This window comes from Peromyscus maniculatus, chromosome 4, assembly GCF_049852395.1.
Source record: "Peromyscus maniculatus bairdii isolate BWxNUB_F1_BW_parent chromosome 4, HU_Pman_BW_mat_3.1, whole genome shotgun sequence".
Taxonomy (NCBI): domain Eukaryota; kingdom Metazoa; phylum Chordata; class Mammalia; order Rodentia; family Cricetidae; genus Peromyscus; species Peromyscus maniculatus.
The window spans coordinates 50,879,503-50,905,916 of record NC_134855.1 but is presented as its reverse complement, the minus strand read 5'-3'; the positions used below and the strand labels follow the sequence as shown (position 1 = coordinate 50,905,916).

Genomic DNA, 26,414 nt, shown 5'->3' with positions numbered 1-26,414 from the left:
GTCCTGACCCGAGAAGAAGAAGAAGAAACCATGAGAAGAAACTTTTAGTTATCTGCTGCATTTGTTTCACTTCAATTCTAATCACTACTTTTCAAAAATGCTCACTTGAGAAGAGGGAGGAAGACCCACAGTGCCTTTCCAGGCAATAGCTACTGTGGTTCCTAATGGACTTGGCTTTCCATAACTTGGGTGATTAAAGGAATTGATTTCCTCTGTCTTTCTATTTATGATCCTATGGAAGTTTGGATTTATAGGATAGCATGTACCCAATTGGCTATATTTGTAAATCTGTATTTGCATTTTTGTTGTTGTTGTTGTTGCTGTTAGCAGAAACCTCCCTGGAAAACCATGGTAGCTGCTGATTCAGTTCATTCAGGAAGGAACTAACCCAGTCAGTAGATATCTGGGTGGGACGAATTGTTTTTCAGAGATGCTTCAAAATTAGTTGGCATTTCTAAGTGTGATTCCTGTATAAGCAACTTTGAGTTCTCTTTCTAAAATTTACTTTGTAAAGGACATTAGACATTATGAAACAGTCTTGTTCAGAAGTACAGGTGTTAATGCGGAACAAATTCAGTTTGACTTTTAAAAGTTGATAATATTTGTAATAGAGTCCCTATAGATAGTGTGCTAAAGTAAAACTAGATGACAATAGAAAATCCCTGCATGTACCTGAAGAAATCGCTGCCTGCTAATGCCTTGACCTTGGAGAGCTATACACAAAAGATGGCATCATAGAACCGTGCGGTTCTTATGAATATGTATGTGATACTTGATAATAATGAATGTGGTACAGTCATGCATGCACTACAAGACAATGTTGTGCCCTTTTTTGTCTACAGGTTGATAAAAATTAAAGAGTGGGTGGACAAGTATGACCCAGGTGCCTTGGTCATTCCTTTTAGTGGGGCCTTGGAACTCAAGTTGCAAGAATTGAGTGCCGAGGAGAGACAGAAGTATCTGGAAGCGAACATGACACAAAGGTTAATTAGCATTCATTTTCCCTACACTTTATTATCAACTATTTCCTTGCAGTAATTTAATTGCTTGCGCTGATAGAATAATAAATGACAGAGTAATTACCATTATAAAGAGGGAATCTTCTCCTTTCTTTACCATGAGACAGAGTGAAAAGATTTATTTGAAATTAAGTTTTTAACTGTCATCTGTCATCTCCGAACAGTGTTTTAATTATAACATAGGTATTAGTTATGTATATTTTTGAGGAGGGATGATCGCCAAAACGCTTTCGTCATGTTCAGTGGGGGGAGGGGAACGGGTGAATCACTTGCCGTAGTTTTTTTCTGAGTAACAATAATATATTGTTAGAAGATTGGGTTTCAATCAAATAATTTTGCTTTCATGGCTCAAGTTCTGGAAATAATTAATATTGGATGAAAATAGTTGTAGTCTGGGAAGATACAGTTTTTCGTTTTTATAGTAAACAGTTCAAAATGCTTCAGGCTAATACAATTAAAGCCAATTTTAGAATGGGTGTTTTAAGAAATAGCCCCAGCTCTCTGAGCTCTTCAAGTGTGCTATGGGAGATAAATGGTCATTTACTAATATCTTTACCATTATCTGCTTAAGATGAATCATTTTAGTTCTAGACGGATCTCTGGCAGAGTCAACTTAAATGTTGAGTGAATTTGTTTCATTTTATTTCAGTGCTTTGCCAAAGATCATTAAGGCTGGGTTTGCAGCCCTCCAGCTAGAATACTTTTTCACTGCAGGCCCAGATGAAGTGCGTGCGTGGACCATCAGGGTAAGATTCATACTTATTCATCAGCTCTATCCAGTTCCACACTATTGAATTCAGATTAATATCACTGACTTTGAAGTTTGTCATGGTGGCGGTTAGCTAGTCATTACAGATGAGGTTTTTGTCCAGGATAACTTTAATTATTTGTGAGCTGCTGAACAGTGAAAGTGGAGCGGCATTGATTGAGGCAGGTAACAATTGATTCTGCCTATTACATAGTCTGAATTTCTTCATCCTGTAGAATCTGCCTACCCTCCTCCTGTGGTCAGAGATAAGACGCACCAGTATTGTGCTTGCTTAATCTGTGTGACTGGGTTTGTCTGTGCTGAAATTGATGTTGCTTTTCATTTTGTATTCGCTAAGTTTGTTTGGGTTGCGGGTGCTTCTTTCCTCCTTTGCTTTGCTCGGATTACATTTCAGCAATAAAAGCAATATGACATCATTATGCTCTTCATAGATACACAGTTGGGCTCAAAAAGCTAAACTCAGTGTGTAATAATTCATTCTTTTCTATTGAATTCATAGAAGTGATGTTTGTTTTCACTGTTACGTGTTCAACTTCTTTAAGAATGTGATACATATTGTAGATATTAGTGTATACTGAATATGACTACGGAGAGTGACTAATTTATTCCCAGAGGACAATAGACTGAAGTATAATGGTTTGTTTGCTTTTGAGTGTAAATATATTGTAATATAGTATTTCCTACTGAAAAATATTTTGAAATATATATAGTCCTAAATGATGTGTTACAGAATATAAACAGGTCGGAACTTTCAGATTCAGTGTTTGAGTAAGTCTTTACTAATGCTGTTTAAAATACATGCTTTGTGGTGATCGGTGCTATCCTGACTTGGGCTTCTGTTCCGTTTTTCTTTGGTATGGATAGAAACATGGAGATGGTCAGCAGTGTTAGATAAGACTGTGAATCCAAGACTCACTCTCCTTTATGTCTTCTCCTTTGAAGAAGAAAAGTGTCTGACTGACTTCTAACCGAGGTCCTTTTAGATAAACTTTAAAAATAATGTCAAAGCAAATCCAAGTTGGTAAACAAATTGCCAGTATTTGTTGTTACTATATATTTAAAAGATATATTTTAAAGCCTTAAAACTTCTAACTGAAGTGTGTGAAGCAGGAAGGAGCATCACTGGGTTTGAGACATGAAAGCTTGGTTTGTCTTAAGACTGATTGTTCGTTCCCATGATTTAATATGCTGTGACCCTCGGTCAGGTAAGCATCAGCGAGTAGCCACATTCACCCAATACATCTTTTATTGTAAAAACTGTGCTCCGTAGTGTCAGGCTTCTTAGCACTTGAACATGCTTTATTAAGCAGCTCACGGTCACCATTATTTCTCAGGTTTCCTTCTGTGGTTGTGTCTGTCTGGAATGTATGTTCTTGTAATTTAGCATATGGGGTAATTACAAGACATTTCTCTTCCCATCTCGACTTGAATTTCCTTCATGATGGTTAGAGGCAGGGTATATATAAAAAATTTTCAAAAATCTTAATGTTAACATTTCTTGATTATGTCAAAATTATTTGCTGACCATAGCTTATTTGATTCACTAGAAATGCCTTAAAATATCCCTTTCTAGATTGACTTTTATATGTTCTTTAGAGGAGCTGAAATTTTGAGGGCTTTTTATCTTTTTTAAACCTTTTATAATTCAACTTGAAAGTTACTTAAAAATCTTTATTTTTTTTTCACTGTGAAGAATAGAAAATCGAAATGAAACCCACACCAAACCCCACCAGTGCATCTAAATCAATAAAACCAGAGATGGCTGTTAGGAAAAACAAAGCTACGAGCTGTGTCCCTTTAACACCTATGACGTGTCTCTCAATCTGCTGCACAGTGTCCACTGATGAAAATGTACTGGTTGTATGGCTGACACCCTAACTGCTATTAAACTCAAGTTTGAGTTGAGCCAACTACAGATCAGAGAAAAAAACCTCGATGCTTATAATCAGTCATCTTAAATGCAATTCGTTTTCTCTGGTCCTTTTCAAAGAAAGGAACGAAGGCTCCTCAGGCTGCAGGAAAGATTCACACAGATTTTGAAAAGGGATTCATTATGGCTGAAGTCATGAAATACGAAGACTTTAAAGAGGAGGGTTCTGAAAATGCAGTCAAGGTAAGGAATGACTTTTTTACTTGCAAATTTCATAATTTTAGCACTCATGTGACACCCTTGATAAATTACAGCTGTTTTAACTGTGTGCTGCTAGCCTGTTAGGATCCCATTGTCCCCTGATGAGGGGCTGCCCATGTGCTCTCAGGTCAGTTTTAGAGAGCTGTATGGAGGGGTTTGTTTGTGGGTTTGCTTTTCTCTAACTGAAAATAAAAAGAGACGTTTAAGTCACATTAAAAAAAAAAAAAGAAAGAAAGAATTTGTTCACTGGTAGCTAATGAAAAAGTCATAGTAATCATTTGAGTATATGAACTAGAAATAAACACCTTTGGTTAAGTCAAGGAAACAGATAATGGTGCCTAGTCAAATGAACCTGCTGAACCCGCTGAACCTGCTGAATGATACTGAAACTTCATGGGTTTCTTTTTTTCTTTTTTTCTTTTTCTGGATCTTTGGGAATTTGATTTGCTTTTTCAACACTAGAGGGCAGGTCCAAAATTGTGCTTTCTTTTAGCTAATAACTATAATTTGATTTACAGACACAGATAGAGAAGCAGTGTTAAATATGAGTACTAAGCAAGTTTTAATATAAGTTCTATTGCAAATTCATTTTCCTAGCTTGTTTGATTCTACACAAAGAAACGTATTAATATCCAATAAGTAGGTAGTTCAACTAACTAAAGTTGACCTTGTAGGTAGCTGCTTTAATTTAATTTGAAGACTGTCATAGAAAATGTTGAATGATTTAAATAGGACTCTTATGTTGACTGTTTCATAATTTGAAAGGAATGTGAAAGATATTTCAAGTTTGGTATATTCTTACCAGTATTATTAGAATACTCATATCAAACAGCATGGTTTTAATGGGACTCTTGGAACCTTAGAAGCAGGAAGGGAAAAATCTTCATATAAGTGATTCAGTATTGAAAGCCATTTTGGATTTACAAAAAAAAAAAAAAAAAAGAGTAAGTTACAGTTTATAACTAAACAAAGCCATTAATTTTATTGGTGTCATCTGTATTGATATAGATAAGTATGTAAATATTGATGGTGAATTTTGTCAAGAATACTAATTAGACTTGAAGAATATCTGATTTTTTTTCTACATGTTATATCACGTTAGCATATTTCTTTTCATACAAAAGATTTAAATGAGGATATTTTCCCTTTCTAAAATTCAAGATATAAGCTTCCTTTTCATACTTACATATGCTAAGTTGATTTTTACCAGTCCTTAGTAGATTATTTGTTATAATAAACTTAGATAACGTGAATCATGACTACTTTAACAATTCAGAAACTATAATACACAGTGCAATGATATTTCCTGCTTATAATATGAGTAAGGCTGAGTGCTTTATATCATAAATAGGGAAAGGTGCATCTGGCTTTTCCACCTAGAATATCACTAAATATCTTGTGGGTTTTTAACTTCCAAAACTAACATTTAAAATTGTGAACTCTGACTAAATGAAAGATTTATGAGCTGCTTTATACTCCGTATTCAACAGTGTTCACTTGTACATGACAAGAAGTTTGAGCTTGAGAACACAACTGTGTGTGTGTGTGTGTGTGTGTGTGTGTGTGTGTGTGTGTGTGTGTGTGTGTGTTTCTACCACCGGTGCAGCATAGCTAATTCAGTGCAGTGCTGTGAACTATATACTGAATAGCTCTGTGGGCTTTGTAGTCTACAGGGATATCACACTATTAGCAATCATATCTGCTTAGGCAAAGCTGCCTTCTACAGATGGCCGCTTTCAAGTGCAAATGAACTGCTTAGACGTGTCTTGTTTAATACATACTCAAGACTCACAAATGGGTATTGATTTTTTTTTCAACCAGTGTTTCTGATAGCAGTGGAAATGGATTAAATGGTCTCTAGAGAATTTAAAGAAACACTGTCACTATTAATAGTAAACTTGAGTGTAACAAAGTATATAAACTTACACTAATATGTCGTGTCAATATGTATTTCATTTAACTTGTCTGTATAGTTTAATAATAGTAGGCCTTAGGTTCTAGAAATACGTAGCATATGGCTTTCAGTACATCACATCTTTACAAAAATCATGTGAATATTTAGTTATATCTTTTAGAATGATAAAGCACACCATCTTTTTAAAGCTAAACTTCATGTTAATAGCATATTTGTTACTAGTAGGCAAAATTCTTTGTATAGTGCACTATCAAAAATATGCTCATGAGGGCTTTTCAGTCTGGTTTGTTGATTTTAAACCTCAGATGTATGATCTTTGTTAGTGTTTTTAACTACTGATTAATATAATTCCACTTGGCTTTGAACTTTTAGTATTGACAACAGGAAGTAGTAATCTTACATTGGACAAAGTTTTCATGTTCTCAAGAAATTCTAGCAGAAGGAAAACACTTGAGAATTTTTTCCAAAAGATCCTCAGGTCCCCATTGAGTAGTTGGTGCCGGGGTCGCAGGAGACTGCTAATATGTGAGTGTCGAGTGTGGGCGCTGAGGAACCTGCATTGTGTCCTGGGCCACGGGATGAACCTGCTTTGTTGTGTGCAGTGACCAAGAGCATGTCTGGATCTGCATGCCGGCAGGTGGAATCAGGTGCTTTGTGGACTGGTCTACAAGTGGAAGAATATCTGTCTGCAGTTCCAACCTGTTAGAGTGTGCTTGTCACGACACTGTTAGTAAACTTCTGAGTTAGTGTTCCGAATGCACACTTGTTCAGCACTGTGCTCAAGATCAAACTGGGCCACGAGAAATTCACATATATGTGCCACAATTGAGCACAGTGTTTCTTAGAGCAACCTGTCTCTAAGATGTCACCATGGTCACCAAAGAATTCTTTAAGCCAACAAAGCACTTGTAGCTTTTTTCTACCTCCTTTGATGGGTTTTCTTAGAGTGACTTGCTGATTTTTGCAGACACATCAGAAATGTACCATAAACAGCATGTAATGAAACTTAATGATATCGGTATAATTGCATTTATGTATCAGCAATGACTGAGAATCCATTATGTACACGCATATGTGAAGACGTAGTCCTGCCGTAGGTCTGCTTTTCTTTGCATTCGAACTTGTGTGCATTCCCATATTCTCTCTCTTCTTCTTCATCCTTTTTTTAACATGACCCACAGAGCATTGCTTTGCATAGTTTTTCCTGTGTATTTAGTTGTAAGTGATAAGCCATTTCCTCTTGTTTGTTCTCTTTGCAGGCTGCTGGAAAATACAGACAACAAGGCAGAAATTATATTGTTGAAGATGGAGATATTATCTTCTTCAAATTTAATACACCTCAGCAACCAAAAAAGAAATAAAGTTTAGTTATTGCTCAGATAAACATACTTCTAAAATGCATATATTGGGTTTTGGGGTTTTGTTTTTTAAATTAAAGTTTCTGAAATCTAAAGAGACAAAGTTAGAAGTGGAAATCTTCTACAAACAAATTATTTTTATTTGTTTTTAAATTATAAAATACTGTGTACCTTCAATGAAATTCGAGTTACTAAACGTGAACAGCTTTGCTTTTCACGTGATTAAGACCCTACTTCAGATTGTAGAAGCTTTTCAAGAACCATATTACTCTCATGATACTCCATTAATCTCCATCATGTATGCCAGGCCTGACACATTTGACAGTGAGGACAATGTGGCTTGCTCCTTTTTGAATCTACAGATAATGCATGTTTTACAGTACTCCAGATGTCTACACTCAATAAAACATTTGACAAAACCAGCCTTGGTCTGTTTGGGGATGTCTGTATTGACTGGCTCTGGTGTGTTGAATGCGATACGGCACCTGCTCACTGCTGATTACAGAATTTAAGGCGTGTGTGTGCTGCAGCCACTGGCAGTGTGGGGCAGCTGCATTGTATCTGAAAAGTGAGTCTTTCGTGGGAATTAGAAGAATAAGATACCAGGGACTGTCTCAAAAAATTAATGAATTTGTAGATGGACATTTATTGAAAGATGATAGCGGTGATATTTCAAAGGTTAGAACATAGGTGACTCCAACCAGAAAGAAAATCATTTTGTTTCAACACTAGTGAATTTTGTTTGCTGTTATTGTTCTAACCAAATGGAAGGCATCTTTATTTTCACTTTTCTTTAAAATTATTAAATTTTAAAAATCTGACATTTCGTTTCTGAGGGGTTGCATTTTTATTTCAATTCAGATTCATACACTGGTTTAAAAACTACTGAGAAACAATTCAGCTTTAATCATTTTTATCCTTCACACTTGCTCTTGAAGTATTTGCAGCTTAGTTACCTGGAAATCATTTGCCATCTCGCCCTTTTAAGGCAGCCTCCACTCTGCCCGCCCTGAGTGCCCCTCTGTGCTCCAAGAGCAAGAGGAGCCATTTCCTAGAAATGAAGGCTCAGACCCAGCTCAACCTCTTTCTTACTGTAGGAGTTTGTTATGTAGAAGTATGGCACAGAGGGGAAAGAGGAGTGTTTCTTAGGGAGATTAGGCTGCCCTGAGGAAAGCAGATGCAGTTACCTGGCATGTAACATAAGCCTGTAATCCCAGCACTCAGGAGACTGAGGCAGGAGGATGGTGAGGTGAGTTCAGGGCCCACTTGAGCCACATAATGAGAACGTGCCTCAAAGAACAGACTGAAGCTGCACGTGGTAGCCCATAATCTCAGCATTTGGGAGGATGGGTCAAACAACTACATAGTGAAGTTCCGGGCAAACTTAGGCTGGAGCATACGATCCTGTCTTGAAAAGAATCAGTCAGTAAATAAGCACTAGATAGTTCAGTGGAGTGTGAATATAACTTAGAAACTGGTGACTGCAGCATGAAACAAAACTGCAGTGGTGTTGGCCATGCTTGCTGTGAGTTCTTACTGGGTCTGCATTTAGACTACCATGGCTCAGCAACTATCGGGCATTTTGGTAACATAAAGAAATCAAATGCCTTACTTCCGACCATCACAGTAACCTGCATAGATGTGTTTAAAAGCTTGAAGATGGCCAGGCAGTGGTGGCCATGCCTTTAATCCCAGCACTCGGGAGGCAGAGCCAGGCAGATCTCTGTGAGTTTGAGGCCAGCCTGGTCTACAGAGCAAGATCCAGGACAGGCACCAAAACTACACAGAGAAACCCTGTCTCGAAAACAACAAAAAAAGCTTGAAGATGATCAGACTCAGCTTTCTAACTTCTGATGTGGTGGTTGCACACCGTGGGGAAAACCAGTAACAGGAGAAAGGAGACTTTTGAGGTAGCTACATTTGTTAGGGCAGAAATTAGATGCTAAAAATGTGTAATGTACAGAATTGAATTTTCTACATAAGTTTAGAATTCTAGGAACTGTTGCCTGTGGATAAAAAGGTATCAGAAATGTTTTTAGTGATATAGATGTATAAAATATAGTTTGTATTTTTAAAATTTTAGGTAATATTTTTGCACCTGTCTAGCTTTATCCCAAACAAGTTTGTACCCGGGAGATTGATTTGTGCCAGAAGCTTGGGGAAATGTTTTGAGCCTTCCGTTGGATTGTCTCGTGTGGCCTTTGCGACTTTCACATTGCACTGGGCACGGCTTGGATGGGAACCAGGGCTGGTGAAGAAGCCAAGTTCTCCTATGGTTCATGACTCATTTAATTGTGAATAAAGGTTTTGTTCATGTATAATTCGCCAGCACCATGCTGGAGTAAGTCTTCCCCCAAATGCTTTATCAACTTCCGGTATTAGAAATAACGCCTGCTGATCACTGTTAGCCATCCCTGCCATGGTGTCAATACTCGGGTTATGACTCTGCCTCAGACAGCCCGTGTCAGAGGGCGGGATCTCTTTGTGCCTCGTGTTTCCTAGCAGTCTGCTTTATTTAACAGTTTTCACAGACCCTTCAGACATGCTGGATCTTATGGCTGACTCCTTAAATTGGAAAAATTGATCTTGACACGTTTTTAAGCTTGTAGAAACACAATATGCTAAAATAGGGTTTGGCTTTGGGGTGGTTTTTGGCTCCCTACAATTGTCTGGGGACCCTTATAAAAACTGGCAGCTCGGGGATGTCAAAATGGCCTAGAGGGTAAGACCAATTGCCCAACCTGACAACCCGAGTTCAGTCCTTGGGACCCTATGATAGAAGGAAAGACCCAACTACTTACTGTAAGCTGTCCTCTGGTCTCTACGTGCATGCTCACACACACACACACACACACACACACACACACACACACACACACACACACAATGAATGAAGATTAATTTTTAAAAATTGTATTGACGATTCTTTCTGGGTTAGGTGGTGCACACATGTTAGGCCAGCCTGGGCTCCAGAATAAGAACCTGTCTCAAGAGCAAAAATTACTGACAGTTCTTGAATTGCCTTCAGGGCCTGTAAACACCCTGAATCACTTACAAGTGTGTACCTCAGTGAAAGCCCCATGTTAGTTGATTGAAAACTGAGGACTCACCACACACAAACGCACGCACACAGGAGCGCATCTCAGAACGTGGTGTGGTCCTTGGCCTCGTAGGGCTAAGGAAGCCAGGTTAGGTTTGTATCTTAGCCGCCTGTGCGGCTTCCAACTTGTGTGAACTTGATTAGACAAGTTACTTGAGCAGTCTGAGTCAATGTGGGCCTTTAGGGAGGGTTGAATTTAGACAGAAGTGACAAAAATCCCTCCGCACCTAGCACATCCACTCAACAGACACAATTATGCAACAGAAAGTTGCTGGTGCTAGTAACGTTGGGAGAAAGAGACGTGGATGTTCTCTACTAAAGATACATTTGTCAGCCCGGCAGGGCCGGCGCACACCTGTAATCCCAGCACTTGGGAGGCAGAGGCAGGCAGATCTCTGTGAGTTCAAGGCCAGCCTCGTCAACAAAGCAAGTTCCAGGACAGCCAGAGCTATTACACAGAGAAACCCTGTCTCGAAAAACCAATCCGTCCATCCATCAATCAATCAACAAAACATTTGCCTTAATCAGTAAGTCAGTTTAGTCTTGTGACTGGAAGGTCACAGTGAAATGATGGGCACAGGTAATTACAGGTATTTTTTCAAAAGACACAGAGAGAGCCAACATTCTGCCTGCTTGACATCGCACACAGAGCACAGCTCCAGGGTGGGGCAGGTTTCCTAATGAATCGGAAGGAATGCAGTCACAGAGTCTGCATCCAGCTTCTCAGGCTAGCGTTTGTTTCCCAAGATGAAGGTCTGACTCTGGTGTCATCTCCAGAGCATCTCTGTGCTTTCATACTGTGGAGGATTACTATCCTCCCCACTTGGACAAGAGGCTAAGGAAGAAGCCTTCATGTGTGCTCTGCTTATGTGACCTGCTATTGAAGGCCCAAAGGCCAGCCAGGGAAGTCATGCATTCTGTTGCCACCAAATATGGAAGAAAAGGACGGTGCCATGGTGCCATTTGTGTTCTTTGAATTTCTAGTCTCTGTGCACATTGCCATTGGGCGGGGGGGGGGGGGGGGGGGGGGGGGGGTTGTCTGGTGGAGTCCTACTTGGTTGCCTTAGAGTGTGCCAAGAATGTGTCACATCTGAGGTGTGTTCCATTCATACTTCCCAGGTCCTCTCCATACAGTTTTATTAAAAAGCTACTCTGGGGCTGGAGAGATGGCTCAGGGGTTAAGAGTGCTGACTCTGCTTCCAGAGGACCTGAGTTCAATTCCCAGCACCCACATGGCAGCTCACACCTGTCTGTAACTCCAGTTTCAGGGGACCCTGACACCCATGGCAAAAACACAAATGCACATTAAAAAATAAAATAAAATATATTTAAAAAAAAAAAAAAAAGCTACTCTGGGGTCAAGGCCACCTGCTGCTGTTTGAAGAAGGTCATTTGCCACTTGGACACGTGTTCCTTCCTGTTTCTCCTTTCGGAGGACTCCTTAATCATGCATACAAGGTCAGCACCCTAATCAGCAGGTCTCAACCTAGGGCGCACCTAAGACCATGGGAAAACAAATATTTACATTACAATTCACAACAGTAGCAAAATTATTGTTATGAAGTAGCCATGAAAATAATTTTATGGTTGGGGTCACCACAACGTCAGGAACTGTATTAAGGGTCGCAGCCTTGGGAAGGTTGAGAACAAGCAATACGGCAGGAACCTGCATCTCGGGGGTGCCCAGCTGCCCACTGACCTGACTGCTTACCACGGTACATGAAAGAACAATTCAGGGCGTAAGCTCTTGTGTCTGAGCTAACATTTCGGTAGTAGCAGTCTGGCTTTTACTCCAGCAAATACAGGCAAGTCCTATAGTTGTTCCCATGATGCCTCAGCTGCGTGATTGCTCCTGCTCTCTACTGTGATCCAGCCGTATAGAGTGGAGTGGACTTTTGATGAGATCTGGATCCCACTTAGATGTCACCCACCGCTGCTTACTCCTCCACCCTAGGGTCTTCTAGATGTGACAGAAATAACACTGATGTGTTAATAGATGAAATGGCTTCCTACTAAGGAACTGAGGACCCTCAGTGTTAATTCCTGCAGACCTCCCTTTAGTATGACTTAGAAGAAAACACCAATAACAGACCCTTGTGTAGTACACACACACACATGAGAGAATTATGGAGCATATTTTCCTATGATTCCCTGAAAACCTGTCCTGCAGAAGCTACCTGGGATGGCTTCATGAATGAGTAAGTTGTATTCTAAAAACTAGAGTTAATTTTATTGCATAAAATGGAGGCAGCACTTTGGGTATCCCCAAAAGTTTACTCCACATCTGCTACTGTGGTGCAGATGGGGCCTTGGACGGCTTAGAGAAGAGACGATCTCTTGAATTCTCAGCTTGATGATGGAGGCCGTCTGTTATCTGGCCCCCCCTCCTGCCCCAGCCTTCTCCCCTACTCTTTCTTGTCTAGACATAGACATTAGATTCCATAACCAAAACTGCACAGCTCCCTATTTTCTGTTAAATTTTTCTAATTTTAAAACCAATACAGAACAGCAACTATTTGTATTGAATAGCCCTCACATGAATATTGCCACATTTGAGAGACTAGAATGAAAATTCCATTGACTTTGATCAAATAAACTTGAAAGTTTTCGGCAACACATTATTTTCCCATTAAATCCAGCTGCCCATCAGCAGCCTTTTTTTTTTTTTTTTAAGTTAAGTAGAGATGAGAAACTACAAACTTCCTTGTAGGTCCCTTGCTTCCCCGACTCTCTTTTCCAAACTGTAGGCACCATAGAATCATAAGGGAGAACTCATCCCAGAGAAAACTGGAAATTCAAGGGAAGAAAATTTTAAGTGTCCTACATAAAATGTGCTGTCCCTGTCTAGGCATGGCATCATCTCAGCACGCTTAAGACTTGAGCATAGGAATGTAAGATCAGCCTGGACACCAGAGATTGCATCTTCGAAAAAACAAAACAAAACAATACAAAACAAAATTGTTTCTTGCCAGCGGTGGTGACGCACACCTTTAATCCCAGCACTCAGGAGGCAGAGGGCAGAGTGGCCTGGTCTACAGAGCGAGTTCCAGGACAGCCAGGGCTTCACAGAGAAACCCTGTCTTAAAAAAAAACAAAAAACAAAAAACTGTTCCTTAAAGAATGTTAAGATATGTTAAATATTTTTATCTGTGAATATGTATATTATACATATGTATATTATATGTGTGTGTGGCCAAACATATTGCTTCTTTATGGTACACACACGCATGCATGCACACACAGTATGGCAAGATGGCTCTGAGATCAGCACACTTACTGATCTTGGAGAGGACCCAAGTTCAATTCCCAGCACCCATATCAGGCCACTCATTGTAGCCTGTACTCCAGCACCTGGGAATCTGATGCCCTCTTCTGATGCATTCACAGACACAATACCCACATACACATACACATAACTATTCAACATTTGTGCACTATACTATGTATGTTATATCTCAATTTTAAAAAGAAAAATTCATCCTTCAAACAGTTGTTAGAGCCACTGTACATACATTATTATAGATATTGGGTCTTGGGAAGTACTCATGTGCTTTAATACTGTAAAGATGTTAGTTAAGGTAGAAATCATGCAAACATACAAGCTGCATATGAAAAGTTGCTGATGCTTAAGATAGCCTTGTTTCACAACTGAACTGTATGTGCCATTTCAGAAGCAGTAAAAGACTGGTTCCCATAGATGAGAAGGCAAATTATTTTCTGTGGTCCGAAGAATTGAAATCCGATGAGCTGTAATAAGATTCGATTGTAACAGCAAAAACAATTAGAAACAATTTAAAATATCCATTAATATAGGACAATGGCAAAATGAATTATAAAGCACCCATACAAAAGAGTACCTTAAGCCATTAAAAAGAATAAAGTACGTCCATATGAGCTGGCATAGGAAGATGGCTCATTCATACTGCTTTGTGAGAAAGAGCCACAGAACAGTGCGTGGAGTAGGACCCCGGAGAAAACTTCAGTTAACTATCCGATACGTGTCCTCCTGAAGAGTTAAGGATGTGCTTACATGTGTGAATAACTCTGCATATATTTTGCACACATGAGAACAACTTATACATATCATTTGGTGACTTTTTCACTGAAGGAGCCTGTTTGAAGGCAATGTAAAACTGCCTAGAATGACATTGTGTCTGAGGACTTACCTTTCTGTATGTATGTGAACCAAGACTTGAGGGGAAGGATGCAGTCTTCAACGCAAAAAATGGTAGATGACGCTTGACTTGAAAATATGAAAACAGAAGCCACCAGGCAGAGGCGACAGCAAATGCAGAGCCCGGTGCCCGGGGGAACAGAGGGCCGAGTTGGCTGGAGTGCGCTTCCACGTGATGTGGGACCCTGGATCTCCCTCCGGCTTCAGAGGAAAGCCCGAAGGCTTTCAAACACGTCGTGCATTGTGATGTGTGTCGATTTTGAAAGGTCAGCAGGCATCCTGCCCTATCTGCCGCCTGCCCGGTCCTCGCAGTCCCAAGCTGGCTGGGAGGAAGACCCAACGGCTAGTGGCCGTGCAGAAGAGAGATGTGGAAGAGGAGCAGGAAGCGGGGTGCCAGAGGCCAGAACTGCAGCGGACTGTCCAAAAGAAGTGTGCCCGGCTGCTGTCCGTTTCTAACAGCCATTTTGGTTCTGTTTGTTTGGGATCTTGAGACAGAATCTCACTATGGGTTGGCTTGGAACTCAAACTTGGGAATCCTCCTGCCTCTGACCCCCAGGTGCTGGAATTACAGGTATATCCCACCATACCTGGCTAGTAGCCACATTTTTTAAAGAAAAGAAACAAAGTTCATCTTTATAATATTTTTTATTTAATCCAGTGTGCCCAAATTGTTATTTCACAAGTTATTTCAATGTGTGACCAACCTTAAAATTACTAATATGTTTTAGATCCCCCCCACCCCCGCACAGGTTAAGCATCCCTAATCCAAAACGTTTTGAGCACTGATATGAAAGACATTTGGGTTTGAACCATTTAGGATTTGGGGGTTACAAATGTTCAATCAAGTGAGATCTATGCAAATATTCCTAAATCTGAAAAACTCTGTAATCTAAACCCCCTGTGGTCCCATATACCTCAGGTAAGGACTGCTGTCCTCAGCCTTCAAATCTCACGGTACAGTTCAAGCCACACTAGTCACATTCCCAGTGCTCAGTAGCTCCTCCTGACTGGGTAAGGCCAGGGTTTTGCCTTCCCTCTGAAGGACTTTAATATGAACTCTCAACCACATCCGGTTTCCACATCTCATGAGAAACACTCATGTTCCCCGGGTGGAGTGTTTCCTTTTAAGACTGAATCTCAAAAGTCTGATAACCCCTTGTGTCTTCCTGTAAGATAAAAAGACGGCACACGGGAGGGAGACGAGGCACAGTAGGACCGGTGAGATTCACTCTTGACATGAACTGAGTGGAACAGACACAGCCTGGTTTGTTTCGCTGCGGCAGGAAGAGCCGACAAGACACGTAGAATGGATGTAAGTGGGAAAGAAGAATTCAGAGTGACCTCCGCCGCTGGGGAGATGGTTCAGTTGGCAACAAGCTTGCTGTGCAATCAGGAAGAGCTGAGTTCAAATTCGCAGCACCCATGTAAAAGCTGGGCATGGCTGCCAGCGCCGCGGAATCAGAGACAGGGAATCCTTTGGTCTTGCTAGCCAGCCAGTCTTGGCAATCAGCTTCAGGTTCAGTGAGAGAACTTGCCTCAAAAAATAAGTTAGAGAGCAATTCGGGAAGACAGCCAAACTTGATTGCTGGCCTAATACACACACACACACACACACACACACACGCACGCACGCACGCACGCACGCACGCACGCACGCAAGCGCGCGCTATGGCCAGGTGTGGCTCATGCCTGTAATCCCAGCACTCAGGAGGCAGAGACAGGAAGCTGAGTTCAGGTCATCCTTGGTGACAAAGTGAGTTCTAGTCGAGCCTGGCTAAGAGACCCTGTCTCAACAAAACAAAAATCAAAAAATGGGAAACAAAATATATATATATATATATATATTAAAATGACTTCTAGGTTTTTAACCTGAGCAGCTGGATGCAGAGGCATTTCCTGGGATGGGAAAGATGAAGGTGGCAGGGATGTGTCATGTGTATGAAGATGGAAGGCAAGAATCTCTTCTGGGTGTCGATGGCAGCCAGTACTTGAGTTTAAGACTTACAGTAAGGCTGATGACTCAGGGCAGTATGGTATGGGGAAGGAAAGACAATATCAAAGAATAAAACGGAACCCAGACACAGACTCACCTGAATTGCTTTTTCCTGTTGCCTTGACAACTTGAAAAAGGAAGGGTTTAGGGCTGAAGAGTTGGCTCAGCAGTTAAGAGCACTGGCTGTTCTTCCAAAGGACCTGGGTTCAATTCCCAGCACCCACATGGCAGCTCACAACTGTCTTTAACTCCAGTTCCAGGGGATCCAATACCCTCTTCCGGCCTCTCAAGTCATTAGGTGTACATGTGGTGCACAGACAGAAACGTGCTGGCAAAACCCGTACACGTAAAATAAAGATAGTTTTCTAACGAAGGAAAGGTTTGTTTTGACTCTCGGTGTGAGGATGCAGTCCATCTTGATGGGGAAGACATGACTACGGGAACTTGAAGGCGGCTCGTCATGGTGCGTTTGCAGTCAGCAATCAGAGGGCAAGGGGCGCTTGTGCTCAGCTCACATTCTCCTGTTTCAGTCCGGGATCTCAGCCCATGGTATAGTGCCTACCACAGTTAAGATATCTGCTACCCCAGTGTTCCCAGTTCCCCTCCCCACCTTGGGAACTCCCTCACTGACGTGCCCAGAGGTGTTTCCCCTGGACCGTAAATCCTGTCAAGTTGACAACCAATTAACAAGTCAACTGATTTTTGTCTTACAACTACCACAGGACAGCCAGGTGTGGTGGCACATGCCATTAATTCCAGCATACAGGAGGCAGAGGCACTCGGATCTCTGAGTTTGAGGCCAGCCTGGTCTACGTAGTAAGTTCCGGAAGAGCCAGAGCTATGTAATAGGGAAAACTTTGTCTCAAACACAGTTACAGGACTTTTTGACCAATGGTACTAGAATGACTAGACAGGAAAGAAATAGCTAAACACAGACCTTAAGCCTGTCACAACAATTTACTTAAAATGGATCTCAAAATGCATCATAGACCTAAGTATAAAGTACAAGACCAAGCCGGGCATCAGTGGTGCACGCCTTTGATCCCAGCACTTGGGAGCCAGAGCCAGGCAGATCTCTGTGAGTTCGAGGCCAGCCTGATCTACAGAGCGAGATCCAGGACAGGCACCAAAACTACACAGAGAAACCCTGTCTCGAAAAACCAAAAAAAAAAAAAAAGTACAAGATTACAGATCAAACACCTAAAACGTAACCAGCTCTGGTTCCTGGTCCTCACGCCTTATATACCTTTCTGCTTCTGCCATCACTCCCTGGGATTAAAGGTGTGAGTCACCATGCCTGGCTGTTTCCAATGTGGCTTTGAACTCACAGAGATCCAGATGGATTTCTGCCTCTAGAATGCTAGGATTAAAGGCATATGCTACCACTGCCTAACTTCTATGTTTAATATTATGACTGTTCTGTTCTCTGACCCCCAGATAAGTTTATTGGGGTGCACAATATATCAACCACATTTCCCCTTTTTGTCTAAAATGAAAAAAACCTTATAACTAATACAAGAAAAACTATATCCAATAAGTATATACAATATATACAGTCAAGAATTACATTAACAATGTCTAGTCCATTATCATTAGACAGATTCAGACAAAAAAAACTCCATTATATATATTAACAATGTCCAGTAACATTTGATAAACTCAGACAAAAATTTCATTACTTATCCTATTTAAAACAAGTAGTTCGTTTTTTTAAAAGGAGATTCAATAATTGACCTTTTTATCTTATCATATCCATATTCTCTCTTTTTTTCTTTTCATAATAGATTGAGTAATCTACCTTTTTGTCATTTTTATATCTTCCCCTTGAAAGAAAGAACTGATCTCTGACACTACACTAAAAGTAAGATACCTAAGAATGTGAGAAAACCTTCACAAAGGATGTGTCTTGTAAAGATTGTATCTGACCTACTACCCAAAACACACAAGAAACTCTTGCAAGTGGATGATAAGGAAGCAAACTGCCCTATTTTAAAAAGCTTTGAATGTAGGTCCGGAGTGGCTACTAAACACTCTGTACTAAACACTTCTGATGCATCACGTGTCTAGTGCACAGCTAGGCACATGCACCAGAAGCTCAAAGGTTAAGTCTCAGAATGCAGGGACCTGCTTTCAGAATCGGTACTCTAGGAAACTCTGAGGACTAGAGTGAATGGCCTAGACAAGGGGAAAGATCTAGAGGAAGAGAAGGGACGTCAGGAAGGCTGTTGCAGAGGTCTAAGAAGCAGCATGTTGAGAGAGGCAGCCTGTGAGCAGGAAAGCTGCTCCAGCAACACGGAGGAGACAGGAAGCGTGGGCTAACCAGTCATTGAAAAACAAGGTACTTCACAAGTTGCTTCATCACGAAGAAGGGTCCGAATACCCTTGAGAAGGTCTAACATACAAGAGGTAAGGCTGTTGGGGAAGAAGTTGCAGGGAGCTGTGCAAACAAAAGAGCTTTATTGGTTTGTTTTGTTGGTTGATTGATTATTTTTAGCCAGGGAAAGTGCTAGAAACATGGTTCTCAATCTGCCAAATGTGGTGGTATATCAGATATCCTGCATCTCAGACATTTGTTTATATTATGGTTCATAACAGTATCAAAATGACAGTTATGAAGTAGCAATGAAATAACTTCATGGTTGGGGGTCACCGCATCATGAGGATCTGTATTAAAGGGCCGCAGCATCAGGACCACTATGCTAAAGCATGTTTAGATGTTGATAAGGCTTGCTTCTAAGAGGAGTACTCAGGGCCAATAGACGAGAGAGCAGCATTGTCCCAGAGCTGCAGGGACTGAGACCTTTCGGCCTTGGCCTTTGCTGAGCAAGGGCAGAGGGGACAGAGGTAGCTGCTGCTTTGAGGTGAAGTTTCAGCCAAAGCCCTTAGCGTTGAGAGTCTGGAGAGAGCAGATCTGAAGAGGCAGTGGAGCTATTATGAGGCCTTCTTCAAAGCTCCAGTGTGTCTGTCTGTCTGTCTGTCTAAGGTCCAAGAGCTGCTCAGAACCCCAAGCACCTTTATTCATTAATCCTTTAGTTACTGGATGGTGGGAGGATCAGGATCATATTTCATTATCTTGGCTAATGATGAGTCATTCATGGGCCTAGGAGTTGCCCAGAGAAGAGCTCTCGGGGAGATGCACCAGGAGAAGCGGGATGTAAAAGTATTGTGGAATAATATAAGGGCCACTCCACGTAGTTAAAAGGAAGATTTATTTAGTGGATGACTTACAAATGAAAGAATGGATAGGTCGCTGGGGTCTGGGGAAGGCGTCTAGCAATCCAGCGGTGTTCTCTGGAGCTCTGCACAATCAATCTCCACCATCCAGGGTCCAGGCGCAGAGAGAGCCCCGAGCGAGCGCTTGCCCATCCAGCTCTCAGGTTTCCAGCACCTCCCCTCGCCCCGCCTCGTAGGCGTGACAGTTGCCAGAGTCTCAATGGGGGTTGGAGCTTCCAGATCCAAGCTGGAATGACTACCCACTACATCTCCCCCTTTTTTGTCTAAATAAGAAGGTTCTAAACTAATACAAGACTATATACAAAGGAATGGTTATCAAATATTGTCCAGAAATAATGAGGGATAATGACCTAGATAAGATGTAACTACAACCAATGCAAACAATATCAAGCAAGAAACACATTCTAAAATCCAGAGAAGTATAGAGCATAGGTAAACGGCATGTTATAAAGATCATTCAAAGGTGTCCTGTCCTAAAGAACCTGAATCTAATACTTAATATGTTCTATCTAAGATATTATATATACTAAGTTGTAACTATAACTGCTAGTCTTCAATCCCATCAAAGACCTGAGAAGGAACATAATGGTACTTGAGAAATGGTAGACGGATGCAAGCAACTTCAGGAGTCTTGCAAGAGTAGACCAAGACAGCTGGCAGCCTGGACAGTCACCTAATGTTTCTCAGCATTGTTGGTGCATTCAAATTGGCTACAGGCCTAGAGTATCTGACAGACCATTTTCAGAAGCAGGATTTCTGAAAGACCATCTTACCCTGTCTTGGCAGAGTACAGTGGTCGCTTTTCTTGTGTCCCGCTTGTCCAGAAAGGACAGCATTGCATTTGTACTGTCAGCCATCAAGGCAAGGGCAGTTCTTTGCCCCGTAGGCCATTTTGTGCCAAAAAGACAAACTTCCAAATGGAAATGTCTTAGAAGCCCAACATTCTCTCGGGATCAATTGGTGCAGCCAGGAGCAATTGTGCCTCACGTCAACAGAATTCTAAGTTATTTAAATGCCATATTCTCTAGGTCTATGAAGTGTTTGAAGATTACCTGTCCATCTGACCTATGTATCTGTAAATCTGGATAACCTAACTAACGTAACTATAGAGATGACAGGCATAGGCGACCATAAATCTATAAATCTTATCTACCGAAATAACCTAAGGACTAAGGCTTCACGTAAATAAGGTAAACAGTCTATAAGCAAATGTATGGTGAAGAACGATGACTTCAAAATTGTGACAATACACAAGATATTTATAACAGAGGTAGGAATATATAGTGCGATATGCAATATGACAATAATCTTAAATATATATCAATATACCAAATATCCTAACAGAAGTAGGACATATATAAAGTATGACAGATATAAATTTACATTTGTATCAATATAAAAATGTTACAAATAAGAGTAGAAATATATGTACATTATAACAAATATAGTTCTGTATTTGTATCAATATACAAATTATCTTAAACAGGAGTATAAAAATAGTTTACATTTGTATCAACATATAAGAATCTATAACAGTACAAATTACAGTGCAAATTGTCTAAGGTTGCTATTTTACCAAGTTTGTTTACTAGTATATACAATGATTTACCATCATATCTTATACCTATCCGTTCCATTTCTTCCGCCCCCCCCCCCTTTTTTTTTTTTTTTACAATACTGAGTTAATATTTTTTTCCACCCCCAACCCTACAACCGTCATCCATAACCCTGAGAATTATGAAACCCAAGGGAGAAGGGGCGTCGTTTTCTAAGAATTGTTTCCTGCCGTTTGGGGGGTGATGTTATCTCTGTTGGGTACTGTGAGAAAGCTCAGATAGTTAAATCTCAGTTAGACTAACTGTAGGTTCTGCAGCAAGTTTTAGAGTAATGGGTAAGATTGTCTGAAATTCTGGCAAGAAGTGTAGTATGATGATGATTACCATGGCATCATTCTGGATTGGGTAGAGTTGTTGTTGTTGGGGCCCCATCTTCCTTCTGGTGACTTCTGAGATTGCTATTGGAAAAACTTATTTGTTATCAAAAATGGGAGGTTTGGATTTAAAGAGGACATAGCATGTAAGAAAGGATTCTGAGAAATCAAGAGTAAGCATGGAGAGAATTAGAATTTAGAAGACAATGGTCCCTTTTTATTGGTTTCCTTCTGTCTCACACCAGAGGGCTCTTCTGATATGGGACTGAAGAATCTCTTAAATTTTTCTTTTAGCAATATGCTTGGGTTTAGAGAAGGAGTGAGCCAATTCCATCTCCAAAGCCAGCTTGGCTATAATTGAATTGGAACCACAACTTTTCTAGATTGATAGAGAGAAAGATGTTAGACAGTGAGATTTTACCATGTGTAGATAGATTGGTACCAATAGATTCTTCCTTTCTGCTGTAAAGATCCGGATATCCAAGGCCTTATGAGTTTTGGAAGATGGGTATTTCCATTATCCTGGAAAGACAAAAACAGAACCCTACCCCACCCTTTGATTGTTAAATTTTTCTTACAACTTGTAGAGATGTCACATTGGTGGATGATCTTTTACTTCTCTTCATCAAGGGGTTTTTCCTGTTCGAATCGGATTTTTATTAATTTTGTTGGTATCCATAGCTTTTCTTCTCCTGCAGAAACAAAGGCAAAACCCCTTCCCCAACGTAGAACATATCCAGGTTTCCATTCTGAGGTCAGCACATCCTTGAAATAAACTGGTTGGTTTAGCTCAGGAGTTTTGTCTGTCGTCCAATGTCTCTCCGCAGCTGTTGTTCCTTTCTCATTAGCATTGAGAAAATTCAAGGTTAATAAAGCACTATGCAGTCTATTTCTAGGAGTCATTGTTACCTGTTGCTGTTTATTTAGCATATCCTTTAAAGTTCGATTGGATCTCTCTATGACTGCTTGGCCTGTGGGATTATGTGGTATACCTGTAACATGCTTTATATTGTAATAAGCAAAGAACTGTCTCATTTTATTGGAGACATATGCTGGGGCATTGTCTGTCTTAATTTGTACAGGTATTCCCATGATGGCCATAACTTCTAATAGGTGTGTAATCACAGAATCAGCCTTTTCAGAACTCATAGGAGTTGCCCATTGAAATCCTGAATAGGTGTCAATGGTATGATGTACATACTTTAATCTTCCAAATTCTGCAAAATGAAACACATCCATCTGCCAAATTTCATTTCTTTGTATACCTTTTGGATTACTCCCTGCAGGTAATGGAGTTTGGTTATAGATGGAACAAGTAGGACATTTTTTCACAATATCCTTAGCCTGTTGCCAAGTGATGGAGAAATCCTTCTTCAAACCTTTGCTATTTACATGGTGTTTCTTATGACATTCTGAAGCTTCTAGCACATTACCTATTAGTAACTGATCAATCTCATCATTACCTTGTGCTAAAGGTCCTGGTAGACCTGTATGGGATCTGATATGTGTTATATATATAGGATGTTCCCTTTTTCTGATGATTTCCTGCAATTGTATGAATAATGAAGTTAATTCTGTATTATCAGGAATGAATTCAGCAGTTTCAATATGTAAAACAACTCTCTCTGCATATTGAGAGTCAGTGACTATATTGAGGGGTTCTGTGAAGTCCATCAGTACCATAAGAATGGCATACAGTTCTGCCTTTTGTACAGAGTTATATGGACTTTGTACCACTTTACTTAAGTCTCCTGATTTATATCCTGCTTTCCCTGATTTATTTGCATCAGTGTAGAATGTGAGGACTCCAGAAATTGGCTTTTGTCGTACAATGTGAGGAAGGACCCATTCAGTCTTCTTTATGAATTCTATTCTCTTGCTTTTGGGATAGTGGTTGTTAATCTCTCCCAAAAAGTTACTGCAGGCTCTCTGCCAGTACTCATTATCTTTCCATAGTGATGAAATTTCCTCATTAGTTAATGGTACTACAATTTCTGCTGGGTCCATTCCTGTCAACTGACGAAGTCTTAATTTACCCTTTTGAATCAAATCAGAGATCTTTTCTATATAAGTCTTTAATTTCTTATTTGGTTTACGTGGTAGGAATATCCACTCCAATATAATATCTTCCCTCTGCATCAAAATACCTGTTGGGGAATGTCTGGAAGGGAATATGACAAGAATGCATTTAAGTTCTGGATCCACACGATCCACATGTGCTTCTCGAATTGTCTTTTCTACTAGAGCCAATTCCTTCTCAGCTTCGGCTGATAATTCTCTTGGACTATTTAATTCTTTGTCCCCTTCTAGAGTATTAGCCAAATTTTTTAGTCCATCTTTGGGTATTCCCATGATACCCAGTAAGTTGGAAATGCTTCCTAATAACTTTTGAAAATCATTAAGAGTCTTCAATCTATCTCTTCTTAGTTGTACCTTTTGGGGTCTAATTTTTTGTAGCTCTATCTTATATCCTAAGTAATTAATAGAATCTCCTCTTTGTATTTTTTCAGGAGCAATTTGCAGTCCCCAGCGAGGCAAAACTTTTTTTACTTCTTCAAACATGCTTTCTAATGTATCTAACTTTGGATCAGCTAATAGGATATCATCCATATAGTGATAAATTATGGATTGTGGAAACTTTACACGAATTATCTCTAATGGTTTCTGCACAAAGTATTGACACAAAGTAGGACTGTTTAACATTCCCTGTGGGAGGACCTTCCATTGATATCTCTTGACTGGCTGAGAATTATTATAATTAGGTACTGTGAAGGCAAACTTTTCTCTATCATTTTCCTGTAAGGGTATGGTAAAGAAACAGTCTTTTAAGTCAATAACTATTATAGGCCATTCTTTTGGTAGCATAGAGGGCAAGGGGATCCCAGTCTGTAGGGAGCCCATTGGCTGAATTACTTTATTAATAGCTCTCAGATCTGTCAGCATTCTCCAATTACCAGATTTTTTTTTAATAACAAATACAGGAGAATTCCAAGGGCTGGTAGATTCTTCAATGTGTTGAGCATTTAACTGCTCTTGAACCAGCTGTTCTAAAGCTTGTAGCTTCTCTTTTGTCAAAGGCCATTGTCCAACCCAGACAGGTTTATTAGTTAGCCATTTTAAAGGTAAGGCAGTTGGTACTTCTGAGAGTTCAACAACAGTCGTGCTCTGTTTGTGAACAGCCTTGGGCGCCAGATATTGTGGAATAATATAAGGGCCACTCCACGTAGTTAAAAGGAAGATTTATTTAGTGGATGACTTACAAATGAAAGAATGGATAGGTCGCTGGGGTCTGGGGAAGGCGTCTAGCAATCCAGCGGTGTTCTCTGGAGCTCTGCACAATCAATCTCCACCATCCAGGGTCCAGGCGCAGAGAGAGCCCCGAGCGAGCGCTTGCCCATCCAGCTCTCAGGTTTCCAGCACCTCCCCTCGCCCCGCCTCGTAGGCGTGACAGTTGCCAGAGTCTCAATGGGGGTTGGAGCTTCCAGATCCAAGCTGGAATGACTACCCACTACATAAAAGTGCCGGTAAGCCACGTGACAATACGTAGATTAATAGAAATAGGCTGAGTTAAGTTCTAAGAGCTAGCTAGCGAGAAGCCCTAGCCAACAGGCCATAGAATTGGTAATTAATATAAACGTCTGTGTAATTATTTTATAAGCAACTCCGGGACCACAGGGCCAGGTAGACCTGGAGAAACTTCCGGCTACAGAGCTCTGATGACCACAGTTCATGTCAGCCTCTCTCAGGGATTCAGAGTTGAGGTGACCTTTCTGTAGACCTTTCAGCTCTCTTGTTTTCTGTTCTTGTTCTCAAGAGCCCTCCAAATCCAAGCAGTGTTTAGGGTCTCTACCTTTGAAAAAAAAAGTTAGTTGATTTTTAGTACAATCCAGGCAGTCTAGCCGCTGTCATCAAGGATATGGATTGTGTGTGAGCACGTGCGGGTCCTGAGTGCGCATGTGTGAGCACGTGCCGATCCTGAGTGCGCATGTGTGAGCTGCCATACTGAGTGCGCATGTGTGAGCTGCCATAGCCAATCCTTTGAAATCCCGTGGAAAGTGCCACTGAGAGAGACCCTCTCTTGAGCTTTGGAAGCTCTTGTCCAAGTGGATTAACTAAACCCTGGTTACTAATGTCTCTCTTCCAGCTCTGAGGACCCTCGATTTGGAATTCAGTGTTTTCTTGACCTCTCCTCTCCTGCTCTTCTCAACACAGGATGAGAGCAAGCTTATGTACTTTGGTCAGAAGTTGTGGGTTAGTGACTTCGGCACTTGGCTTCTTGTATTGAAAGACTCCCGAAGGCAGTCTTCCCTCTGGAGAGACCCTCGCCCAGAGATCACACGAGACCACGAGTCAGATGCAAACAGCAAGAGGCTTTATTCAGGAACACGGGTACCCGGGGCAACACAGTCCCTCAAGAAGCTCAAGAGACTGGCGCGCCCACGGGCTGGAGCGGAGGGTTTTTATAGGGTCGGGCAGCAGGAGCACGAGGAGGGCGGGTTCAAACTCAGGGCAGCCCATGGTTTACAGGGTTCTGATTGGACGATTCAAATGAGGCCGGGTTCAAACTCAGGGCAGCTCGTGGTTTTTCCCCGAGCTTGACACGCCTGCTGTCTGGCTCCAAGCTGTTTTTCTGACCTTTAGTACCCTTTTCTGGGGCCAGGAGGCCGGCCGTAGACACCCCGCGCTTTTCAGACCTTACTTGAAATGGCGTTAGGCTAAGCTAGTATGCTGGGATCTTTCAGTATCTGGTCATTTGGGACTGACTATCAGGGATTTTAGAACTTTATTCCT

The 26,414-nt window shown here is 40.9% G+C and overlaps 1 protein-coding gene and 1 long non-coding RNA gene across 3 annotated transcripts in view; one reads left to right on the top strand and one right to left on the bottom strand.

The window, feature by feature from the left end:
• The window catches only part of Ola1 (Obg like ATPase 1), a 136,208-nt gene extending 128,594 nt beyond the window's left edge, over nucleotides 1-7,614 (top strand). For both annotated transcript variants that reach the window (XM_006972431.3, XM_076569673.1), the window contains 4 exons: nucleotides 843-983; nucleotides 1,669-1,765; nucleotides 3,779-3,901; nucleotides 7,094-7,614. In XM_006972431.3, the coding sequence (XP_006972493.1) occupies nucleotides 843-983; nucleotides 1,669-1,765; nucleotides 3,779-3,901; nucleotides 7,094-7,195 (463 nt within the window). In that variant the 3' untranslated portion in view covers nucleotides 7,196-7,614. The remainder of the gene's footprint in view (nucleotides 1-842; nucleotides 984-1,668; nucleotides 1,766-3,778; nucleotides 3,902-7,093) is intronic.
• LOC121828685 (uncharacterized) lies at nucleotides 6,848-14,833 on the bottom strand. The gene is made up of 2 exons (XR_013050515.1): nucleotides 14,459-14,833; nucleotides 6,848-7,097 (listed from the first exon to the last, which is right to left on the bottom strand). It is a non-coding gene; the product is annotated as an uncharacterized LOC121828685 (long non-coding RNA).
• Nucleotides 14,834-26,414: the final 11,581 nt, after the last annotated feature.